The sequence below is a fragment of the Parasteatoda tepidariorum genome, chromosome 4 (assembly GCF_043381705.1).
Source record: "Parasteatoda tepidariorum isolate YZ-2023 chromosome 4, CAS_Ptep_4.0, whole genome shotgun sequence".
NCBI classification, from domain to species: domain Eukaryota; kingdom Metazoa; phylum Arthropoda; class Arachnida; order Araneae; family Theridiidae; genus Parasteatoda; species Parasteatoda tepidariorum.
The window spans coordinates 29881438-29902656 of NC_092207.1; the positions used below are offsets into that span (position 1 = coordinate 29881438).

Genomic DNA, 21219 nt, shown 5'->3' on the forward strand with positions numbered 1-21219 from the left:
TAATTTTTTTTTTTTTTTTTTTTTTTTTTTTTTTTTTTTTTTTTTTTTAAGGTATTAAAAATTATGATCTTTTAAATTCTTTTAAAATATTATTGCTAATAATTTTTTCTCTTGTCATTATTTTGTATTTTTTCCCATATTTTCTCAATTTTTTAGCTTATATTATGAGTTCTATATACTTGCAGCTTATGCGCAGTTAATAAAACTTATTAATTATTTTCGTTTTTCTCTTTGTTTTTTTGTGCTATATATATATATATATATATGGTACGGCCAAAGCCGAATCGGCCATTTCGCGAATTGACCAAGAACGCTGTAAATTGGCTGGCCAATGTCCGATTTTTTCTTGATTTCGGGAATTGGCCGGATATAATTACATTTATTCGATATTTTAATACTTACTGACGATAGATTACATTTATTCGATATTTTAGTACTTACTGACGATAGATTGGAAAATAAATACCGGGCAAATGCATACTGGGCAGTGGCACTGAACCTTAAAAAAACATCAGTGTAGGATATACCGGACAAATGTATACCGGGCAGTGGCACTGAACCTTAAAAAAGTATCAGTGTAGGGTATACTGGGCAAATGTATACCAAGAAGTGACACTTGACCTTAAAAAAATATCAATGTAGGATATACCGGGCAGTGGCAATTAACTAGGCCTAGTATGACTAGACCTTTGGTAAATGTCGGAAATATATACTAGGTCAGGTTAAGTGCCACTGCTCGGTGTACATTTGTCCGGCCATTCTTGAATGAGCACATCGCGTTTTGGCCGGAACATCGTGGCCACTTCGCGAAATGGCCGGCCAAAGTGCGAAATAATTGATCGTTTCAATTATTTCGCACTTTGGCCGAGAGGTATGGCCGATTCGCGAAGTGGCCAGACTTCGGGCTTTGGCAGTGACATAGATATATACATAACGTACTTAAAATTATGTGCGTTGGAAAGCTGTGGTGGAAATATAATTTCCTTAATTGCAGTTGGCAATAAGATAGATATAATTACCTACCTAATCCAATTAGTTACCTTAATTAATTAACTACTTTAAAACTACTTCCCCATAAAATTTAAATAATGGTAACAAAATTACGAAAATAAGATGTATTTTAACAATTTCGCGTTCACCAAAACACTTAATACTTCTAAATAAATATGTCTAGTCACGAAATTGGAAGCGTCTAATTTTTAGTTTTAAAGCGAAGTTAAAAGTAAATTATAACATCTATATTACAATAAACACTACTTTTTAATTTTCTTAGAAACAGTACGAACCTTCTTATTTAATTAACTACCGAAAAATACTAGAATCAAACCTCCACTAAATCATTTGCATTTTTTTTCCTTCAAATTAAAGTGTATTATTATATATTAACCCCCTGGGGACGGGTGATTCATAAAAGCATTCGTACAAAATCAGAATCAGGATGTAAATAAATAAAGATCTGTAACTTAAATGTAGTCGTTGCTAATTTGACAGACTTACTTTGCCTTTACTTTAATTACTGTTAGTGTAATCATAGATATAATCAATGTTAGTTCAAAGTATAACTAAATAATTTCATTTTGAACTAAAGTAATGGTGAATTAAATAAATCAAGCAATTATAACCCCGCCCACAAATAAATTGCTAAAGAACTACTTTGGTTACCAGTTTTATCTTTCTACCCTGATTGATACGATTTTATGCCGGCACATATTTGTGACAGTCGGCGCGGAAGGGTTAAACAATCGACTTATTAAACCTTTACTAAATAGAAAATTTTTAATCAAAATTTCAGACCACAGCCATAAGAATTATCATCATCATATGCACGTCCAAAAAGGATTTATCTTCGATAAATTTAAATTCTTCACCATTTTAAGTGACTGATTAAAAAAACAGCACCATTTAGGGTTGAACAAAACTGCACTGAAAGGCTTGAACAAAATTCGGTGTTAAACGAAAATACCATGTTTTAATTTCTTAGATATTTTATTCTACCAAATGTTAAACTCCGTTTAGTAAAGGGTTGAAATACCAATGTTAAAAGGTTGAAATACGTGAACAAAAAAAAATTCCAATTATTTATTTACCTGTGCAGTTCAGGGCGTTTTATTTCAAAAGTTTCCATATTTCAATTGAATTGCCGTACACATAAATTTTTTTTCTCATTTTATGATCTGCAGATTGATACAGTTCCGCGCACTTGATTCAAAATTAGAAAAAACAGCTGTTACTTTTCAGTTTAGTGACTGAAATTAAAGAGGATTTGTTTTTTTTCGAACTGAAAAAAATAACATTTCATCACGCTAAAAAAAAATGATACGTTAAACTTAATCCGTCACTTTTTTTACTTACCTCTTTGCATTAGTATAAGGTTAACGACACTGTGATAAAATAAAATCGAATTATTCAATAAGTATTTTGTTTTCATAAGGAAGAAAAGCAACCATTCTACTTCTTTTATGCAATATTGTATACTAAACTATCTTCATTTGATGTAGGGTGTTCAGTAAAGACCTTCCTTAATATATATTTTTAGAATTTTCATCAAAAATTAAAACAAAAAAGCATATATATTTGAAGTGGCAAATTAATATACTTTACCGAAAAAAAAACTCTTTCGAAATCTAGCAAATCAATGAGCAGTAAGGCACAGTCAACAATGATTGCTCAAAATTACAAGAATAAAACGTAGCAGGTATACATTACAATTTTTGTTCAATTGGTGTTCGGTAAAGACCTTCCTTGATATATATTTTTAGAATTTTCCTCAAAAATTAAAACAGAAAAGCATATATATTTGAAGTCGCCAATTAATACTTAACCGGAAAAAAACTCTTTCGAAATCCAACAAATCACTGAGCAGTAAGGCGCAGTCAACAATGATTGCTCAAAATTACAAGAATAAAACGTAGCAGGTATGCATTACAATTTTTGTTCAATTGGTTTTCGGTAAAGACCTTCCTTGATATATATTTTTAGAATTTTCATCACAAATTAAAACAAAAAAGCATGTATATTTGAAGTGGCAAATTAATGCTCAACAGGAAAAAAAACTCTATTGAATTCTAACAAATCAATGAGCGGTAAGGCGCATTCAACAATGATTGCTCAAAATAACATGAATAAAACGAAACAGATCTACATTACAATTTTTATTTTTAAAACTTACAAGTAAAAACAAACTTATTCAAAGATACTTTGAACACATATGTACAGCAAATAGCAAGATGAGTATAAAATAAATTAAGTCCATAGAGCGTCGCACTTGGGTGAGTTCATAAACTTGGCAATAGGACACCTAAAAGCCTCGGAGAAAGGTGAGAAATTTTTCAGCACGTCATTCACTCTACGACGTCCGGAACTGTGAGAAGAAACGACGTCTTCACGTCTGATTTCACAAAATTGCTGAAAAGTAAAATCCCCGTGTTCATTATTTCCAATCTAACATTAATAACGAGCTTGAAATGAAATAAATGGTATAAATTTTTGCAACTTTAAGCCGATTTAAAGGTGGAAGAAAATTTCATTTTATTAACCCTTTGCTTACAGTATACCATGTTGTACCATCACATGTGGTCCACATGTTGTACCAGCCGCAAGCAAAAGGTTAAAATTTTAAGAAATTACTTGAATATAGTTCTACGTGACACTTTACTGAATTAGAGGCATACCTAGAAATCGTTGAAAACAGCAGGAATATCTGGCTCAATTGATTTTGGGTTTTTTTTCCGTTGGCAACAATTACGCCTCCTTTTCAAGGTCCTCTTTTTTACCTCTTAAATCAGGCTTATTTTAATCTGCTATTTGGAGAAAGGGTAAGAATCCATCCTCTAATGTTTTTCAAAATTTGAATTATTTTTCGTTCAGTTAAAAAAAAGTTCGTTTAGTTAAAAATGGACCAATCCTAATAACTTTTAATCTTATGATCGGATCTTGACGCTCTAGGACTCATTCTTAGTGATTCAAGAGGGTAATTTCAAATATGCTTATTAATTAGGACAGACGATATTTTAACTTACGAAAGCAAGCACAAAAGCGTACTTTTCTTTGAATAAACATATATTTTTTTCCACGGACTCTAATTTCTGACTTCCAAAATAAAATGGGCAGCCACAATCTGGGAAATATGGTCCCCATAGTTTAGTCGCGAGAGTGTGATTTAAAGTTTGGACCCCTTAATATTAATTTTATTTTTTGCATATTTCGCCATGTATCGAGAAATTGTTAAGTGAATTGCAAAAGTTTCGCACACAATTCTAAAATTCATTTATCCAAAGATAATTCTATACAAAAAATAACTTTTAATATTAGACGAAAAAATAAGTTTAAATTTCAAGGTGTAATTTTTTTTCATCATTATAAAGAATATAATTTTGCATGACAAAATACAAAATTTGAGTGAAATTGGTTAAATAGTTCCTGATAAGTAAAATTTTTAAAATGCGACGTTTTTGAAATTCGATTTCTCAGGAATTATTCGACCGATTTCACTTGAAGTTTGCATTTTGCCATGTGAAATCATGTTCTTTAGTATGTTGTAAAAAATAGTATACCTTACAATTCAAAAATTTATCAAGGAATATTAAATTATATAATAAAAAATTATAAATATTTACTAACAGTTTTTTCTTTTGAATATAAGAATTTTATAATTGTGAGCAAAAATGTTTCAATTCGCTTAAAAAGTTTCTGAAATATGGTGTAATACGCAAAAAAATAAGTTTAACATTTAGGGGTCCAAAATTTGAATCGCTCTCCTGATCAAAATATGGGAACCATATTTCCCACATTGCATATTTCCCACTATATTTCGGAGGTCAGAAATCTGAATACATCGAAATATTTATGAATCTGAATATGTTTATTCAGAAAAAGTTCGTTTTTGTGTCTGATTTCGTAACTTAATATCGTTTGCACAAAATTATTAGCATATTTGAAGTCACTCCCAAGATTAAATTCTAAAGCGTAAAGATTCGATCATTAAATCAAAAATTATTCAAGGTGGTTTTTCGTCTCCTTTTTCTTCTTTTTTGTGTGCATTGTGCACCTTTTTTACTGATCTGAAATTTAACTTAACATTCTGAACTTTTACAGGAATTTAAAATAAGCACAGACATTATTTAAGTGCAAATACTTTTGTGAAATAGAGTAAAGAACATTTAGAAATTAATTTTCTTTAGAGCTGAAAAGTTAGAGAAGGAAAGACACTATGACATTTTACACACTCGATAAATTTTAAAAAAATCATATTAATGATTTAAAGCAACTTTTAATAGACTGTCAAATATGCTGTTTTAAAAACCATACCAGCTCAAAGAAAAAAAATTTTAAAAAAAAGGTATTTTTTAAATTGAGAAAAACTTAACCATTTGGATTTCTATGAGAAAAAGTTGTTTAAACCCCTAAAAAAATATAAAATATTTACCAATATTCAAGTTCTAGAACTAATTTTAGTGACACATTCCATTCTTACACTCAAGTTTTAGTTTAATCTATTTATTAGAAGTCGAGTAATCATGAGCAACAGAAGAAAAAATATGAATTGAGACAAACATGTATAAAGACAGAACTTTGATTAAATATACAATATAAAAAATACTTGATTTTAGAGACGATTCTCATTAGGAAAATGGGTGCATTATTTTCTGTTTTCATTCAGTGGTTTTCAGTATTTTTGCTCTAACTTTGGAAATTTTCTGAGTATTATCTTTAACTTAGAACCAAATTCTCAGAATTTAACAAGTCAAAACATTTTTTTCCAAGATATCGAAAATTTTGTTAGAAAAAACTTTTTAGATCACTTAAATACCTGCAAGACTCTCTCACTTTAATTATTAATGTCACCAAATTGGCGATTTTTTAAAAAGTTTAATAAATTCCATAATATTTATGTTATTCGTCAGTTCTAAACCCCAGTTAATTCGTCATAGCAAGATGATATATATATAGTTTAAAATCTTTGTTTTGCTTGAAATGTAAGGCACTTGAACTCTGGCTCTTTTATTTTCTTTGGAGGCAGAGGTTCGAAAAACCATGTTAAGCATTGTTTTGACGTCCTTACCTGAGCGTAAGTTATGAAAAACAACTGTTCGTTAGTTACTCTCAGCAACCCTGGCAATAAATCTTCAGCTCCATTCTTATTCAGGTACCGCAAATACGCCTGAAAGAGAAATTAGATTGTTTAATAGAACTAACTTAAGTACTTAATTTCGACAAAAATAACAGTTGCTCTTTATATTTACAAGGGTTGGCAAAAATATGGAAACACTTCTATACTATCTCTATGTTAACGATCTTCCTTTTAGCAGAAAATGTTTTTGAAAAGATAAAGAATATTTTTTAATGTTTAAAGAATGGTTTTGAATGTTTTGAGAAGATAAAGACTTTACATAGCAAAAATGCTGGAACAATTTCATCATGTTTGAAGCTTTTAGAAACGGTGCTCTTTTTACCCATGGAAAATTTACATCGAACAAAATGGTCTTAGGAATTTAAAACCCTTTTTCAATTTTTAATACCGTTACAATTATAATAGCATTTTTATTTAAATATCGCACTCCTACAGCATGATTTCAAAATTGCTGGTCTGAAAGCTAAAAAATTATTTACTTTATTTCCTCCTTTTGGGCAAATTCGAATTTTGCATGGGTAAATAAAGACATCACTTTTAAAAGTTTCAAGCATGATACCTCAAACTGCACCAACAGTTTTACCATGTAAAATTTTCCAAAACATTTGTTTCTAAACGATAGAAGTTTTTCAATATTTTTCTCAACCCCTGTATTATTCATTTGATACTAATACTACTGACAATAAATAAAGTTATATACCCTGAATGATAAATAAACTCCTTGGTTATCACAGAGATCCTCATTTAGCGAACTCAGCGAAACCTGCAAAAAAGAAGTAAACAGTTATGAATGCAATAGACTAACAAAGACAGCAGGATTTCCACCATATATGTCAACCTGCAAACAAAAATATAATTAACACTAGGTTTACGGGACGCGTCATTTTGACGTACTTCGAATTTTATAAAGAAAATTACAAAACCAGTTTGCATTTTTATTTTATCCCTTGTAATGACTTTTATCCATTGATCGAGGTAAATACTATATATTGAAGTCTATTTTCTTCAAAAGAGTTGAAATATTGAAATTCTCTTTGTGGTATGCCTATCTCTACGGATATGCGTCAATTTGACGCCATCGTAATTTAGACAAAATTTTGCGTAAACATGCAAGCATCACATCAGTAATAAATAGGAATGTACCGACAATACTTCGATCCGTTATCAGATATCATTATCTCAAATGAAACAAGGAATAAACAACTGTTGCCGATAAGCAATAATAGAAAGAACAAACGCAGAATGTTAATTGATTTCAGAGTGTCATATTTTGAAGGTTCCAGTTGATTAGTTCGAGTATTGAAAAATTAAATACTAGACTATTTCATAAATATATATCTCATATTTTCGTTTTTTTTTTCTCATAGTATGTAATAATATTGCTTTTTAAGTGCAGAGATGTCAACTGCTCCGGACAAGCCAAAATAATTTTTAAAAAACGGTAAAAAACTACTAAGTAAATTTTGCAAATATAAAGTGGTTAATTATATAAGCCAACGAATTATTTAGAAATAGTGGTGGATTAAAATATACTCAATTGAATTTATTAAACCAAGAATCACAATTGATAAACTACCACTTTAAAATATATATTTGCTGTCCGGAGCAAGTTGGCATATCTGTAAGTGCTGTTATTCGTTCATGCGTCAAATTGACGCGTGTTCGTAGAGATAGGGATATAAGAAACGTCCGTAAACCTAGTGTTAAATGATCAGATGTACCACTTAGTTCTGTCACATACTTTTGTTACAAGATTGAATACGTTTTGCGCCATGTAGGCTGTGTCTCCTTAAGCTGGAACGTTGCCATTGAGTTAAAGGATAAATGCTTCTTTTATAAAAGAAACTTTTGCATTACTGTAAAAGATGTACTTACGGGAAAAAAAACTATCGGGTGGGCTAATTTACAATCCAGTGGCTTTTAACGATTCACTCGCTTTTTTGGAGACTTTGATCTTGACTGTAGATGGTCTCAATTATAATACAAGATTTTATTTCTTTCAAAAATTTGCAACCTGAACGAAAAATAAAATCAAGAATCAAGTTTTTTATAATTATTATTTAAGAAAATGCAAAACAGGAGAGTGGTCGTTAAAAGCCATTCGATCAGAAAATCGCTTACAATCGATCAAAAAAATTGGGAATATATATAAACATAAAAAATTTTTATATATTTTTAATAAATATATTTTTTTTGAAAATTAAAATTTAAATTATATTTAAATAAAAAAAATTTAGAAAAGCTTTTAGAAAGTCTCTCTTTTTATCTTTCTTTTCTTTCGTTTTTTTCAAAGATGGTACTGCAAATTTGAATTCTTTAAGAAAGAAGTGTAAATATTATTTTTTTACCACTGCTGCTTGATGAGGATATTGGGAAAGTTCGAGAAAACAACGAGCTTTCTTTTGAGCATCTCTTAGGACGTAACCTGGGAAGCTCGTCCAATTAACACCTGAGTGTCCACTCAAAGCTGAAATGAAAAGAAAACATGATTAGTTCAGACATATTTATTTATACATATCTATCTGCTTATCAGCTGAAGAGCTTTGAAACAATTTATTATGTCAACAAATTAAAGAGATGAAATGAAGTGACATTTTTGAGAATTCAAGCAAATTATTCTTCAACTTCATATGTCGACATAAGATTATGTCTTAAGAACAAATGAGATAAAAAGGACTTAAAGATTATGTCTTACCATAAAATCAGTTTATAACCGTCGTTGAACAGCCGACCCAATTTTTTGGGTTTACGGCTACTAATGTTCATCCTCGTGGTCTTGTGATTTTGAACCCAATCCTGAAGAACTCCTGGATCAAGTACTGGGAGACGTTTTGCCTTCGTGGAGGATTTTTAATGGAACTAATCCGCATTTGCGTTACATGGAAAAGAAAACCTCACGAGGTTAGCCTAACGGCAAGTGGACTCTAACCCATGATCCGTCTACCACTGAGTATATTTTCCGAAAGCATTGTGGTCAGTGCAAGCCGAATGCGGAATTCGTATTGACCAGTCATCGCTGGGATTCGAACCCAATTCACCTCATTGGAAGGCGAACTCGCTATCTTCTGAGCCATCAATGCTCCATTAAATCAGTCTATAATATTCCTTTAGCTGTGAGTTTCCAATTGTTAAAATCTAAAAATCATCTACACTCATATAAACATTTCTCGCAATGGTATACTGCAGTCAGAAAAAGTTATAACAAAAAGTATATTAAATTCAGAGAAAGAATACTTCTATGATAGATATCGGGACTAAAATTATAGTCTCTATACGTTATATAAATATAAGAATTTCTAATTCATGATATATTTTTACATATTATAAAATGTATAATATAGATACGAGGTGTTTCAGGTCATTCAAAGAACTACGAACGATGAAACCCACATATAACTTCGTATTTCCACAACTAGAAGAGCTTCAGCCACATGTCTTTTTGCACCAAGATGGTGCACCACCTCATTGGGGTATCATCGTTCGTAGTTCTTTGAATGACCATTTTACAGGAAGATGGATTGGGCGAGGAGGTCCAATTCCTTGGCCACCCAGATCACCTGATATAACGCCGCTGGACTTTTTTCTTTGGGGATTTATAAAGGACAATGTTTACAGGAGGATCGTGTCGAACATTGATGGCCTAAAAGCCAGAATTACAACCGCAATAGCCTCTGTGGATGCCGACATGCTTGCCGCTACCTGGCGTGAAATTGACTATCGACTTGATATTCTCCGTGCGACGAAGGGGGCACACGTGGAAGTTCATTGACAAGGGTCATGAAACTTTTTGAGTCTATCTAACCATTTATGTTATTAATTTTAATCTATCTTTATTATTTTCTGTGTTATTAAACATCAAAATGGGTCCGGGACTTTATAAACACCCTGTATATTTATATGCGAAAATTTTATAACAATATCTTAAGTGGGCCTCTAAAACCATGCGAATTGCATCTTAATACTTAAAAAATATGATTATTAAGGCAAAAGATATTCAGACAAAAAATATTATTTGTTAATATTTTGACCATACAGAAAATCCAAATATCATTTGTTTATCATTTTTTAGCATCATATCCCACAATTATCGTTTTTAAATATAATAATAAATTAGTTGATCAAATGTTTCTTTCCACAAATGACAACAAATTTCATATAAGCACTATAGGCATCACTTTTGCAAAGAGCGATTATATTTGTAATCTTTCAAAATATTTAAACTATTTGCCACATACGGAGTTTTTAACAACGTAATTAGGGATATAAGTTTATATATATCACGACAGAAAAAAGCAAACACTGGTAAGAAAATAATTTCATTCTAGCTTTTTTTCTTCCAGAAAACATAAGCGTGAAATATCGATGAGAACCAACATCTATCGATGAGAACCAACATCGAAAAAGCGAGTAATAATGAATAGTATGGAATAAAGAATAGTAATTCCTCTCTAAAACCAGTTATAATTGTTGCTGTTTTTTTTCCGTATCTTTTTCATACAAGAATGCCATCCCTGTTTTTAATGTATATTTTCCAAAACCATCTTAAAAATGTAGTAAAAAACTTGAAAATTTGGAGTTCAATATTGTATGTACTTAATCAAAAAACTTTTTTATAAAATCTGAACTTTTTCATAACTTTTTCATAAATTTTTTTCCTTATAAACTTTTTAATCAAAATCTGACGAATAATTTTCAAGTCAATTATAGTGAATTGCCATATAAGCATAAATATCAATAGTGAGGCTGATTTATGAAATTTTGCATTTTATACCTACCATCTAAATCAAATCCATGGGTAAGTTCATGGCCAATAGTCCACCCAAACGTTGATAAAGCTTTATATCTAGAAATATCAAAAACATTAGGTAAGCTATAATTACTTTTAATATCAACGTTTTTAATATTTTTTTCAAAGCTTTCGAACTTTATACAGTTAAAATATATAAAGAAATATATGATTTATATGATCAAAGTTTCAATTAAAAATTTCACTTAATCGAGGTAAATAGTACCACATCGTTTAGTGTGACAATATTTCCCTAAAGAAAAAATTACATTAGCAACTTTTTTTTATTCGACTTTGTGAACGCAATTTGTTTCCTGATTTTATTCTCTTTTGCCAAGAAACATAAAAAGGCCGCTATTTAAGGACCTTAACCCGAAGCGAAGCTATTATTTTATTCTATTTTCACACAACTATCTAGGCGTAATGTATACTAAATTTGCATAAACAATCATCTGGGATTCAGAACAGACAAATTGTTTAAATATTAATAAAAACCCGGAAATTATTAAACAAATTAAGAACTTAATTGTCAGAAGAGAAGAAGAATATTAGAATATTCATCTTCGTCATCACACGTTTAATCGTTAACTCTCTTACTCAAACTTAATTACCATTTCTTAGATTATTCTATTTTGTGATCACACGGTCACTCTCTGAATCGAAACTTAATTGCTATTTCATAGATTATTATGCTTTGTGATCACACGTTCATTCTCTTAATCGAAACTTAATTGCGATTTCGTAGATTATTCTGCTTTGTGATCACACTTTCACTCTCTTAATCGAAACTTAATTGTGATTTCTTTGATTATTCTGTTTTATGATCACACATTCACCCTCTTAGTGAAAACTTATTGCTTATGTTCTGCGATCACACTTTCAATCTTTTAATCAAAATTTAATTTCTCTGCCTTATATTATTCTGTTTTGTGACCACAAGCTCACTCGCTTAATCAAAACTTAATTGCTATTTCATAGATTATTCTGCTTTGTGATCACGCGTTCACTCTGTTGATCAAAACTTAATTATTATTGCTTAAGTTATTAGGTTCTGTCCTTACACGTTCATTCTCTTAATCGAAACTTAACTACCACTTATAAGATTATTCTGTTATAACGAAAATTTGTAAGAAACCATAATTTACTTACTTTGGAATGTTGGGAGTTAAGGAAAAAGACTGTAATTGAGCCAAAGTTAGAACTAAAAAAATAAAGCAATAGTTAATTCACCAAAAAATAATAGGCGTAATTTCATCATACAACTATCAACTTAAAATAGAGCCTTATTTAGCCTTTTTAAATCAATAGAATTTCAAAGATCTCGAGTTTTAAAATCGCATCGGCAAAATTCAAGACTATTATCAATTCATAATGAAGTGAAGGCAGTGATTTTATTTTCCCCTCTTACCTACTTGAACTTTCGATTCTTCGTAGCCTTGGGGTATTTATATTAGACTTGACAAACATAGGTCTCGAGGTGAATTTTATATTAAAAATCCTTTTATTGTTCGATACTACATATTCTAATATTTCAAACAAATTATAAATTTTGTTAAATACGCAAATTAGGCTTACAGTCTTCTATTATTTAATATTTTACCCGTAAGTATGAGTCACCTTTTACGGTTGGAGAGGAAAATCTATCCTAGTGGTAGCCACATATCTACATGTTATTCTGTAAATCTCATGGTTTTTATACTTTCAAAAATTATTGATTTACTCTCCAACACAAATGTAAGTTTTAAGGTTATGAATATAATGTCTTCTAATTAGGAAGTTATTTTTTTAAATTTTGAGTCAATATAGCAAATTTAGTTTAATTTTTATCTAACTTCAATTCTATAAGCTTCAGGCAAGATCTTTCAAAACTGTGCCAACAGTTTCGCCATGTAAAATCTTCCAAAGCATTTGATGCGAAAAGAAAAGATTGTTTACATAGAGTTAGTACAGAAATGTTTCCATATTTTTGGCCAACCCCTGTATCTTTGCTAAGTATTTTCGTCAAATTGAAAACGTCTCATAACTCGAACTGTTTTATGATCATACGAAGTACAAATAAATAAATAAACAGATGTTCCTAAGTTGAAATTAAAATTTTTCTTTGCTTTAAAAACTTCTGCTTTAATTCATTATACCACTGAGAAAAATATTTCATATATAGTAAGGGATAGATATAAGTATATAGTATATGGTAATGGAAAGACTTAATTTAGAAAAATACATGCTAATAACAAAATAAGGAAGTTACTACTCTTTACCTTTTCAAAAAAAGGTGCATGTGGATACATTGTTACTAGCATTGATAGGTAAATTAGGATAATATGACTCATTGGTCCATTGGTAAATTAATATGACTCAATACCGGACAAAGTTTTTTAACTATCCCGACAATTGAATTCAACGCTGTATTGTTTGAAACAGTCAGATTTTTTCCCCTATTGAACATTTTAATCCTGTCTGAACATGAAATTTCTGAACATTGTGTCATTAAAATTAAGTTTTTCTCTGTTATTTAGCAATTTATAACACTATTTTTAAGGTGTACTTTCTTAATCCTAATTAAACCATGTGGGATTCATGTTTATCGTGAATAATTTGCGTAACAAAGTTGTGTTCAATAATCCCCCTTTATATAAGTTGAACATCGAAAATGGAAGTTTATAAACACAATACTGTTTTACAAATCATTTATTAATATTTGAGTAAATATATCTCTATAAGCGTGAGGTTAATAATAGTAATACGTACTTATAGTATTTCCTCGAAAAAAGCTGTAAGCAGTGAGGTCAAAAGGAGATATAATCCTAGAAGAAAATATATTTTTTGTTAAAAATAAAGTTAAAACACGAGATTTGAGATTAAATAGTTCGGCTGAAATATTAAGAAAAATAAGAAAATATCTAAAATTTAGTAATGAAAACAATTTATTAAGTTACTGATTTCAAACACTGTGAGAAAAATTCGAATTTCTTAAAAATATCTGAAAAAGCTGTGAACCAATATCATTTTAATCCTTGCATTTAATACACTTGATAATATCTTGGATTACCTTGGATTGATAATATCTCTTTTATTGGATTACAACAACGTGTTTCTTATGATTGCAATATCCATTTTAATTACAGATCTTACTTTTTATAATCCATTTTAACTAAAGATCTTAATTTTGAATTGCACAATCTATTTTAAATAAAGATATTATTTTTCATAATCCAATTTAATTTACGATCTTAATTGTGAATCGCGCAATCCATTTTAATTAAAAAATCTTACGTTTTATAACCCTTTTTAGTTAAAGATCTTATTTTTCATAATCCATTTTAATTGGAGAGCTCACTTTTGAATTGAATAATCCATTTTAATTAAAGATCTTTCTTTAGAATTGCATTATTAATTTTAATTGAAAATCTTACGTTAGATCAGCATTATCCATTTTGTATAAATGTCTTACTTTTGAATTGCATAATCCATGTCATTTATTGTTTTGGAAAGTGATACGCCCTCTATAAGCTTTTGCATTCGTATGGCAAGTAGTTTCATTCCATTTTCTAGAAATGAGTCAGAAAAATTGCCCATCTAGAAAAAATTATACAAGCGAGATGTAAACAACTGTTTTTTTATAAAGCAAACATTTGCGATGAGAATATACATTTTTGAGTTATAAACCAAGTTTTATTTTACAAAAATATAAAAATTAAGAAATCACTTACGTTTGAATAAAAGGCATCAAAAAACGCATCATCTTTTCTTGGGTAAGCAATTTCAACTTGAATCTGATCAATCTATTAAAAAAAAACGAAATTTAAAACCTTTTTGTAGCTCTTTTTATGATAACACCATAATATACATTATAATAACACTATAATAACCAACATCATCGAAATTTATCTGGGCTATTGAGGCCGTTAGCGACCCTTTTCCTATCAATCTATAATAAACCCAATTGCGGATCTGCCAACTTTATACGTTTAGGGGGGGGGATTTCTGGTGGTAACAAATTTCATGTTTTAATGTATGATCCTTTGTTTACTAAGTAGGTAGGTAAGTACTTTATTTACGTCGCACTAGAGCTGCACAATGTCTATTGGCGACGGTCTGGGAAGCATCCCTGAGGATGAGCCAAAGACATGCCATCGCAATTTTCAACCTCTGCAGAGGGGATGGCTTTCCTGCTTTGGTAGCCAGACGACTGTGCGCGAAGTCGAGCACTTTACGGTAGAACAGATTAACGAGGACCAATACAGCGCACTGTCGGTCCTTACGCAGGTTGATCAAAGTGGTCACCCATCCTCTTACTGACCGCAGTCAGTGATGCTTGACTTCGGTGTTCTACTGGGAACCGTGTCTTAACGATCAGTCCACTGCGGGACCCTTTGTTTACTTAATTTGATTTTAAGTTATTTTCCCAAACCACTGTGAATAATTCAAAAATTCATGCGAAAAACCACTTTCTTCTAGTTCTTTTGTGGTGGGACATTCAAAATGTTGGCAAAATTAACAAAAGTTCTGAAGATTTAGTTTTGTATTCTCTAACTACCTACCCATCCTCTTCGAGTCAGCTGGCCCACAAGGTCTCAAGTTTCCTTTTCGAGACACCCCTATCCTGAACCAGTCCTCTTGCCTCCTCCCATCTACTTAATTTTCTTATTGTCTCTCACTGTATGAAATATATTGCAAAAAGCGTAGAAGTTGACAGCCCTGCAAGTGGCCTTTACCATTATCTGTCTTTTGATAGTGGCTAGTGGCCATTAACTGTGTTTTTTTTATGTCTAACTGGATTAATTTTTGCAGCAGGGATGGGATTTTTTCGTAATAAAAATGTATAATAAACCTTACCTTATGAGTACTTCTTGATCTATCAAATTCTAAGAGGTCACGTGTGTTCTTGAATATAACCTTAAATTCGTTTTTCACTCTTAAAATGACATCTTCCATCTGCAAACAAAGCAAAAATGACAACAAGAATTCAAAACATAAACATACGTAGCATTGAAAAAACTAAAGATGATTAAAATCTAAGAATAATGTATTTGCTTTTAATGAAGTGTCGTTAAAACAGACTATTAATGTATTTTCCAGATTGTGATGTACGAATCAAGAATCTGAACCTGTCGGGAAGAAAATATATTTGTTCAGAAAAGATTTATTATCTCGAGACCAAAAACAGTATAATGCTACATGACTATGACAAGCTGAATGACTGTATACAGGGTATGTAATGATTGCCCTTAATATACATTTTTCGAAATGATAAGCACATTAGGGGTTGCAAGTTAATGCTTTAGAAGGGAAAATATACAAATGAGACCGAAATTTATCGAATCAATGTTAACTTCTTCGTCCTGAGTTATGAATTGACAGATAACAAATCAATGACTAGATAGATACACTATACCACATACAAGTATATTAAATATGAAATATTTTTCCTCATTTTATCACCCTCTTTGAACAGTCTACATTATTTTCTGAGTTTATGACTACCGATGTTCAACTCCGTAACCTTGTAATTTTGAACTCAACCCAGATGACAAGAGAACTCCTGGTTCAAGTATTGGGAGAAATTCGCCTTCGTGGACGAAGACTTTTTGACAGTACTAACCCGCATTTGCGTTACATGGAGTGGAACCTCACGAAAACTTACTAAGGTTAACCTGAAGTAAAGGAACACTAACCCATAATCCGTTTACCACTGAGAATATTTCACGTCAGTACTGTGGACGGTGCGCGCCGAGTGAGAAATTCGTATTGACCAGAAATTGCTGGGATTCGAACCCGTGTCACCTCATTAGAAGGCGAGTGCTCTATCCCCTGAGAAATAGGAAATATTGTAATATTCTGCTAATTGCCAAACGAATTAAAACATTTTGTAATAGTAGGACATACCTGCCAACTTTTGTCAAAAATGATTTTCGTTAGTGATAGTTAGATGACAATTGAATTACTATTACATGCAGAAATATTTTTTTCCACTCTGCAAGAAACTAAACACACCATCGCCTGATTTTTATGTCTTTATGCTGATAAGTTTAAATTGTTCAGTTATATTGCTGGTCCATATCACGTTAAAATATATTTATTATTTCAAAATATTAAAAGAAAAAATAAGGTTTTTTTCAGCACTTCATAAAAATGAAATGTTACGAAAAATTCGTAAAAGTTGAAAACTATATGAAATTATGCCAAATGTTCATTTGTTTTTGTAACCCCCTCCCCTATTGTTAGAATTTCATGAAATTTAGTTTCAGGAAATATTTATGCACACTAAATTGAATGTAATAAAAACATTCATGAGTTTTTTCAGAAAAAGTGAGCTTTTTAGTCAAAATAAGCCCCCATATTTATAGTCAACTGTTATAGATAATTTAAGACATTTTTATGAGATATTGCCAAAGCACTTTACTGAATGAAAATCCAACCAATCATTCAGACGTTGTAAAAGTGATCCGTTTTTTTACTATACAGTAATTTTTCTTTTGTTGACTTTTTTTTTAAAAAAAATTTTCATTTTTTAATCAAGCAATATTAAAAAAATCTATTCGAACAAAATAAATTTCTATAAAAGGGTAAAAGAGCAAAAAAAAAATTATTTCATTATGCATAGCTAATAATGTTAAATTATACAACAAAATAAGCTCCCTGAATACTTTTTGCTACCAGAATATTTCCTACTTACCACATTTTCAATATCGTCATCGTGTGTGGCATTGTAATAACTTTTCAAAATAGCAATCGGATATACAATATTACACAAACAATATTAAAAAAATCTATTCAAACGGAAAAAAAATTCTTTAAAAGGGGAAAAAAGCCACACAAAAAATTTCGTTATACATAGTTAATAATGTTAAATTATACAACAAAATAAGTTCCCTGAATATTTTTTTGCTACCTGAATATTTCCTACTTACCACATTTTCGATATCGTCATCATGTGTGGCATTGTAATAACTTTTCAAAATAGCCATCGGCATAAGCTTTTTCACATATCCAACGCATTGTCTCCAACGCGGCAAGAGACGCTCTGAAGACATGAAGCGAAAATCCATTTTTTTCTTCATCAGACTCTGGTGACTCTCAATAACTTGTCGAAATGGTTTTCCCAAAAATCCCATATGATGAAACACAAACTTCCAAGTCAAATAATTGGCGATGACCCTATATCAAATAATTCATTGAATAAAAGTTCGAAAAAGAAATTCCCACCAAACATTTTAATTGTAAAAAAAATTATCATATATTACCACAACTGATTCACATAATGATGTTGCAGTATTTTCTCCACAAGCATGTAATTATGACCCATAACAGAATGTCTAATTATCAATAATATTCTCTATCATCATAATTTTTTCAAGAATACTCTACCATATCCGTGAAAAGTCACTGAACCTTCTCATGATCATGCTGACTGTAATGAGACTATCACCCAAAATACAGGGTTATTCATAATTCCCTCCGCCTGTAAACGCCATTTTTCTTTTATACAACTGGCTTCAGGGGTATATGTTACTGCCATCTACCGGCAACTGCTTAAATTAAAACTTGAATACTTTCGGAATAATTTCATATGTTCTTTTTTGCCATATTCGTCTTTGTTTTTTTACAATAACGCTTCGAAACCCCGGAGGGAATTATGAATAACCCTGTATACTGTCCTGCTATCACGAGAGTTTCCGTAGACGTTAGACCTGGTAGTTGTCATGGCTGCATTGGTAGTTGTCATGGTTACGGGGATAAGTCATTGTGAATTAAATGTTTGTTCTCATGCTATTCCTCAATAATGTCATCATCTTTCCCGTGATTGGCAGATCCTCTAAACTGTTTAGTTAAGAGGATCTTAATTTTGGTTTGCCTAAAAGGATTTTAATTTGCCTCCATCTTTGAAACCAGAAAAGAGGTTAAACTGGTTTTTATTACGGAACAAGTTCTGCCTGTTCCTGATTTATGATAGATAATCTCTGCCCCCTTTCTAATTTGAAAAGCTGTTTATTTTGATGTTGAACAAGATTAAGAGTAATACTTATATTTTGTCTGTAAGGTCATTTACATTTAAATTTGTTTCATTACAAAGTGAAAAAAGCTTATGTTTTCTTATCTAAATTGTTTTGCTCTTGTTTTAATACATCAGACTACCTCAGACATTCAGTTCTCTTGGTAGCTTGATAGTAGTTTTATGTCAAAATTATGGTCGCTCCGGATGCGATAATAGAATGTAAACTTGCCCCGGTGTGTGAGTCTGAATCATCTTTTTGGTAAGCAAGCTCTATTTCATGGGATATCACGGCCACATAAAGTTACCCAGAAATATTGTTTCAGCTCTTCAACATAAAGTAGATAATCAGAGTTGAAAAAAATAATTTTCAACCTTTTCATCCATTGGTAAGCAGTCTCAACTTATATCAAAAATACTCATGCATCTGAAAACAAGAATCGACTTAAGTGAAACGCAAATATGTTATCACTTTTTTCTTAGAAACGCTTTTTCTCATGACTCCAAAATAAGAATCTGACACGGGGAACATTCAGAGATATTGAGTAGGAAAACAACAAAATATGTCGGCTCATGATGAATTGTTTTTGTTGGAACAGCAAACAAAATCATCAAACCATGTTGGTTTTGCTCATGTGGGGTCAATATAAAGTAGTTCCAATTCCTAACTAGGAATGATGGTCAATCTTGATGATACCACCAACAAGTGAGATAGTTTTTGATGAGATATTGAGTAGGAAAACAATAAATACATGTCTGTTCATTATGAATTGTTTTTGTTGGAACAACAAACAAAACCATCAAACCATGTTGATTTTGCTCATGTTGGGTCAATATAAAGTTGTTCCAATTCCTAACTAGGAATGATGGTCAATCTTGATGATACCATCAACAAATAAGATAGTTTTAGATGAGATTTTGAGTAGGAAAACAATAAAATATGTCGGCTCATGATGAATTGTTTGTTGAACCAAAACAAAACCATCAAACCATGTTGGTTTTGCTTATGTTGGGTCAAAATAAAGTTGTTCCAATTCCTAACTTGTAATGATGGTCAATCTTGATGATGCCATCAACAAGTAAGATGGTTTTTGATGAGATATTGAGTAGGAAAACAATAAAATATGTCGGCTCATGATGAATTTTTTTATTGAACCAACAAACTATCTTATCCATGTTGGTCCAGCATGGAAAAACCATCAAACACTTGGGTAGAAACTACATGAAAACTTTTGTCTTGAGTAGAAACTACGTGTGAGATGAAATGTTCCTGCATGCGCGAATCATATGCAGCGAGAATACTCTATTAGCATTTTAATGAAATACTTATTTAATAAAAAAAAATGGCAAAGTAGAAAATGGCTTACTTTGATGATGTAGTGTGAAGTAAATCACTAATATCTTTAATGTAGTCTTCTAAGTGATCGACATAAACTTGTTGCTTGTCATGAGGGAAATGAAGTCGAAGATCAGAGAAAATAAGATTACGCCATCGAATCCAGTTAATCTGAATAGAAATACGATAAAACCTAATTACTATTATTCAGTTGAAATGTGTCATATATTGGGTATAGTACTAAAACTATATAACTATTGCACTTGCGTTTTTAACAACAATTTAAATTAATGTTTTGTCTTATTTCAACAATTGTCTCATTCTAACATCTCGTACTAAGATCGATGCAGTATTAGTTGTCTAGTTTTCCAGTTATAGTTTTTAAATGTGTAACTAGATAACTGAGTCATAAAAAATGTCTAAGGATAATTAAATAATTCCGCGACAACCCTTGGGATTTTGAAATACGCAAGCTAATGAGAAAAATCTCCAGCATTTTCCAATCAATCTGATACTTTTTAGGCATATTTCAATAAGCCCACCTATCTGTAAGCTAATTAAAAAAATATATCATGCGTTTTTCAGTAAGCATGATTTATTTCAGACAGTTTGCAATAAATCCAAAGTATTGTAAGCTTATTTTAAATTGTCAAGATTTATCGCAATAAGCCTAGGCAAATTTAGTCTGAGTTATTCTTTAGTTAGATGCATATAGGCTGGCTGCATTAAGCCTAAGAAATACCAAACACATAAAAAAAATATTGAAGAACCGCATTTTTCATCAATATTCGTGTAACTCGTATCCGAAAAATACTGAGTTATCTAGTTTTAGTACTAGACACACGCACTTTACGTTAGACAGGAATATTTTTTACAATATAAGTGAGAACAAATTGCTTAAATATTAAAAAAATGAATAATTAAATATATGTCCACCGTTTTGTTATACACATAGCGAAAAAACAAATACCGAA

General features: G+C 30.8%; 2 protein-coding genes across 2 annotated transcripts in view; both read right to left on the reverse strand.

Moving 5' to 3' along the window:
- The window catches only part of LOC107456725 (phosphate-regulating neutral endopeptidase PHEX), an 18596-nt gene extending 16369 nt beyond the window's left edge, over positions 1 to 2227 (reverse strand). Inside the window, exon 1 of the mRNA XM_043047649.2 lies at positions 2088 to 2227. Coding sequence (XP_042903583.1) covers positions 2088 to 2125 — 38 coding nt within the window. The 5' untranslated portion in view covers positions 2126 to 2227. The remainder of the gene's footprint in view (positions 1 to 2087) is intronic.
- A 912-nt stretch (positions 2228 to 3139) lies between these two features.
- Positions 3140 to 21219, reverse strand: part of LOC107456724 (membrane metallo-endopeptidase-like 1) — a 60580-nt gene continuing 42500 nt past the window's right edge. The window contains exons 11-22 of the mRNA XM_043047638.2: positions 20277 to 20416; positions 17828 to 18074; positions 15753 to 15851; positions 14627 to 14698; positions 14368 to 14492; positions 13665 to 13720; positions 12066 to 12117; positions 10906 to 10973; positions 8479 to 8597; positions 6831 to 6893; positions 6062 to 6160; positions 3140 to 3405 (exon numbers count right to left, since the gene is read on the reverse strand). Of these exons, the coding sequence (XP_042903572.1) occupies positions 3244 to 3405; positions 6062 to 6160; positions 6831 to 6893; positions 8479 to 8597; positions 10906 to 10973; positions 12066 to 12117; positions 13665 to 13720; positions 14368 to 14492; positions 14627 to 14698; positions 15753 to 15851; positions 17828 to 18074; positions 20277 to 20416 (1302 nt within the window). The 3' untranslated portion in view covers positions 3140 to 3243. The remainder of the gene's footprint in view (positions 3406 to 6061; positions 6161 to 6830; positions 6894 to 8478; positions 8598 to 10905; positions 10974 to 12065; positions 12118 to 13664; positions 13721 to 14367; positions 14493 to 14626; positions 14699 to 15752; positions 15852 to 17827; positions 18075 to 20276; positions 20417 to 21219) is intronic.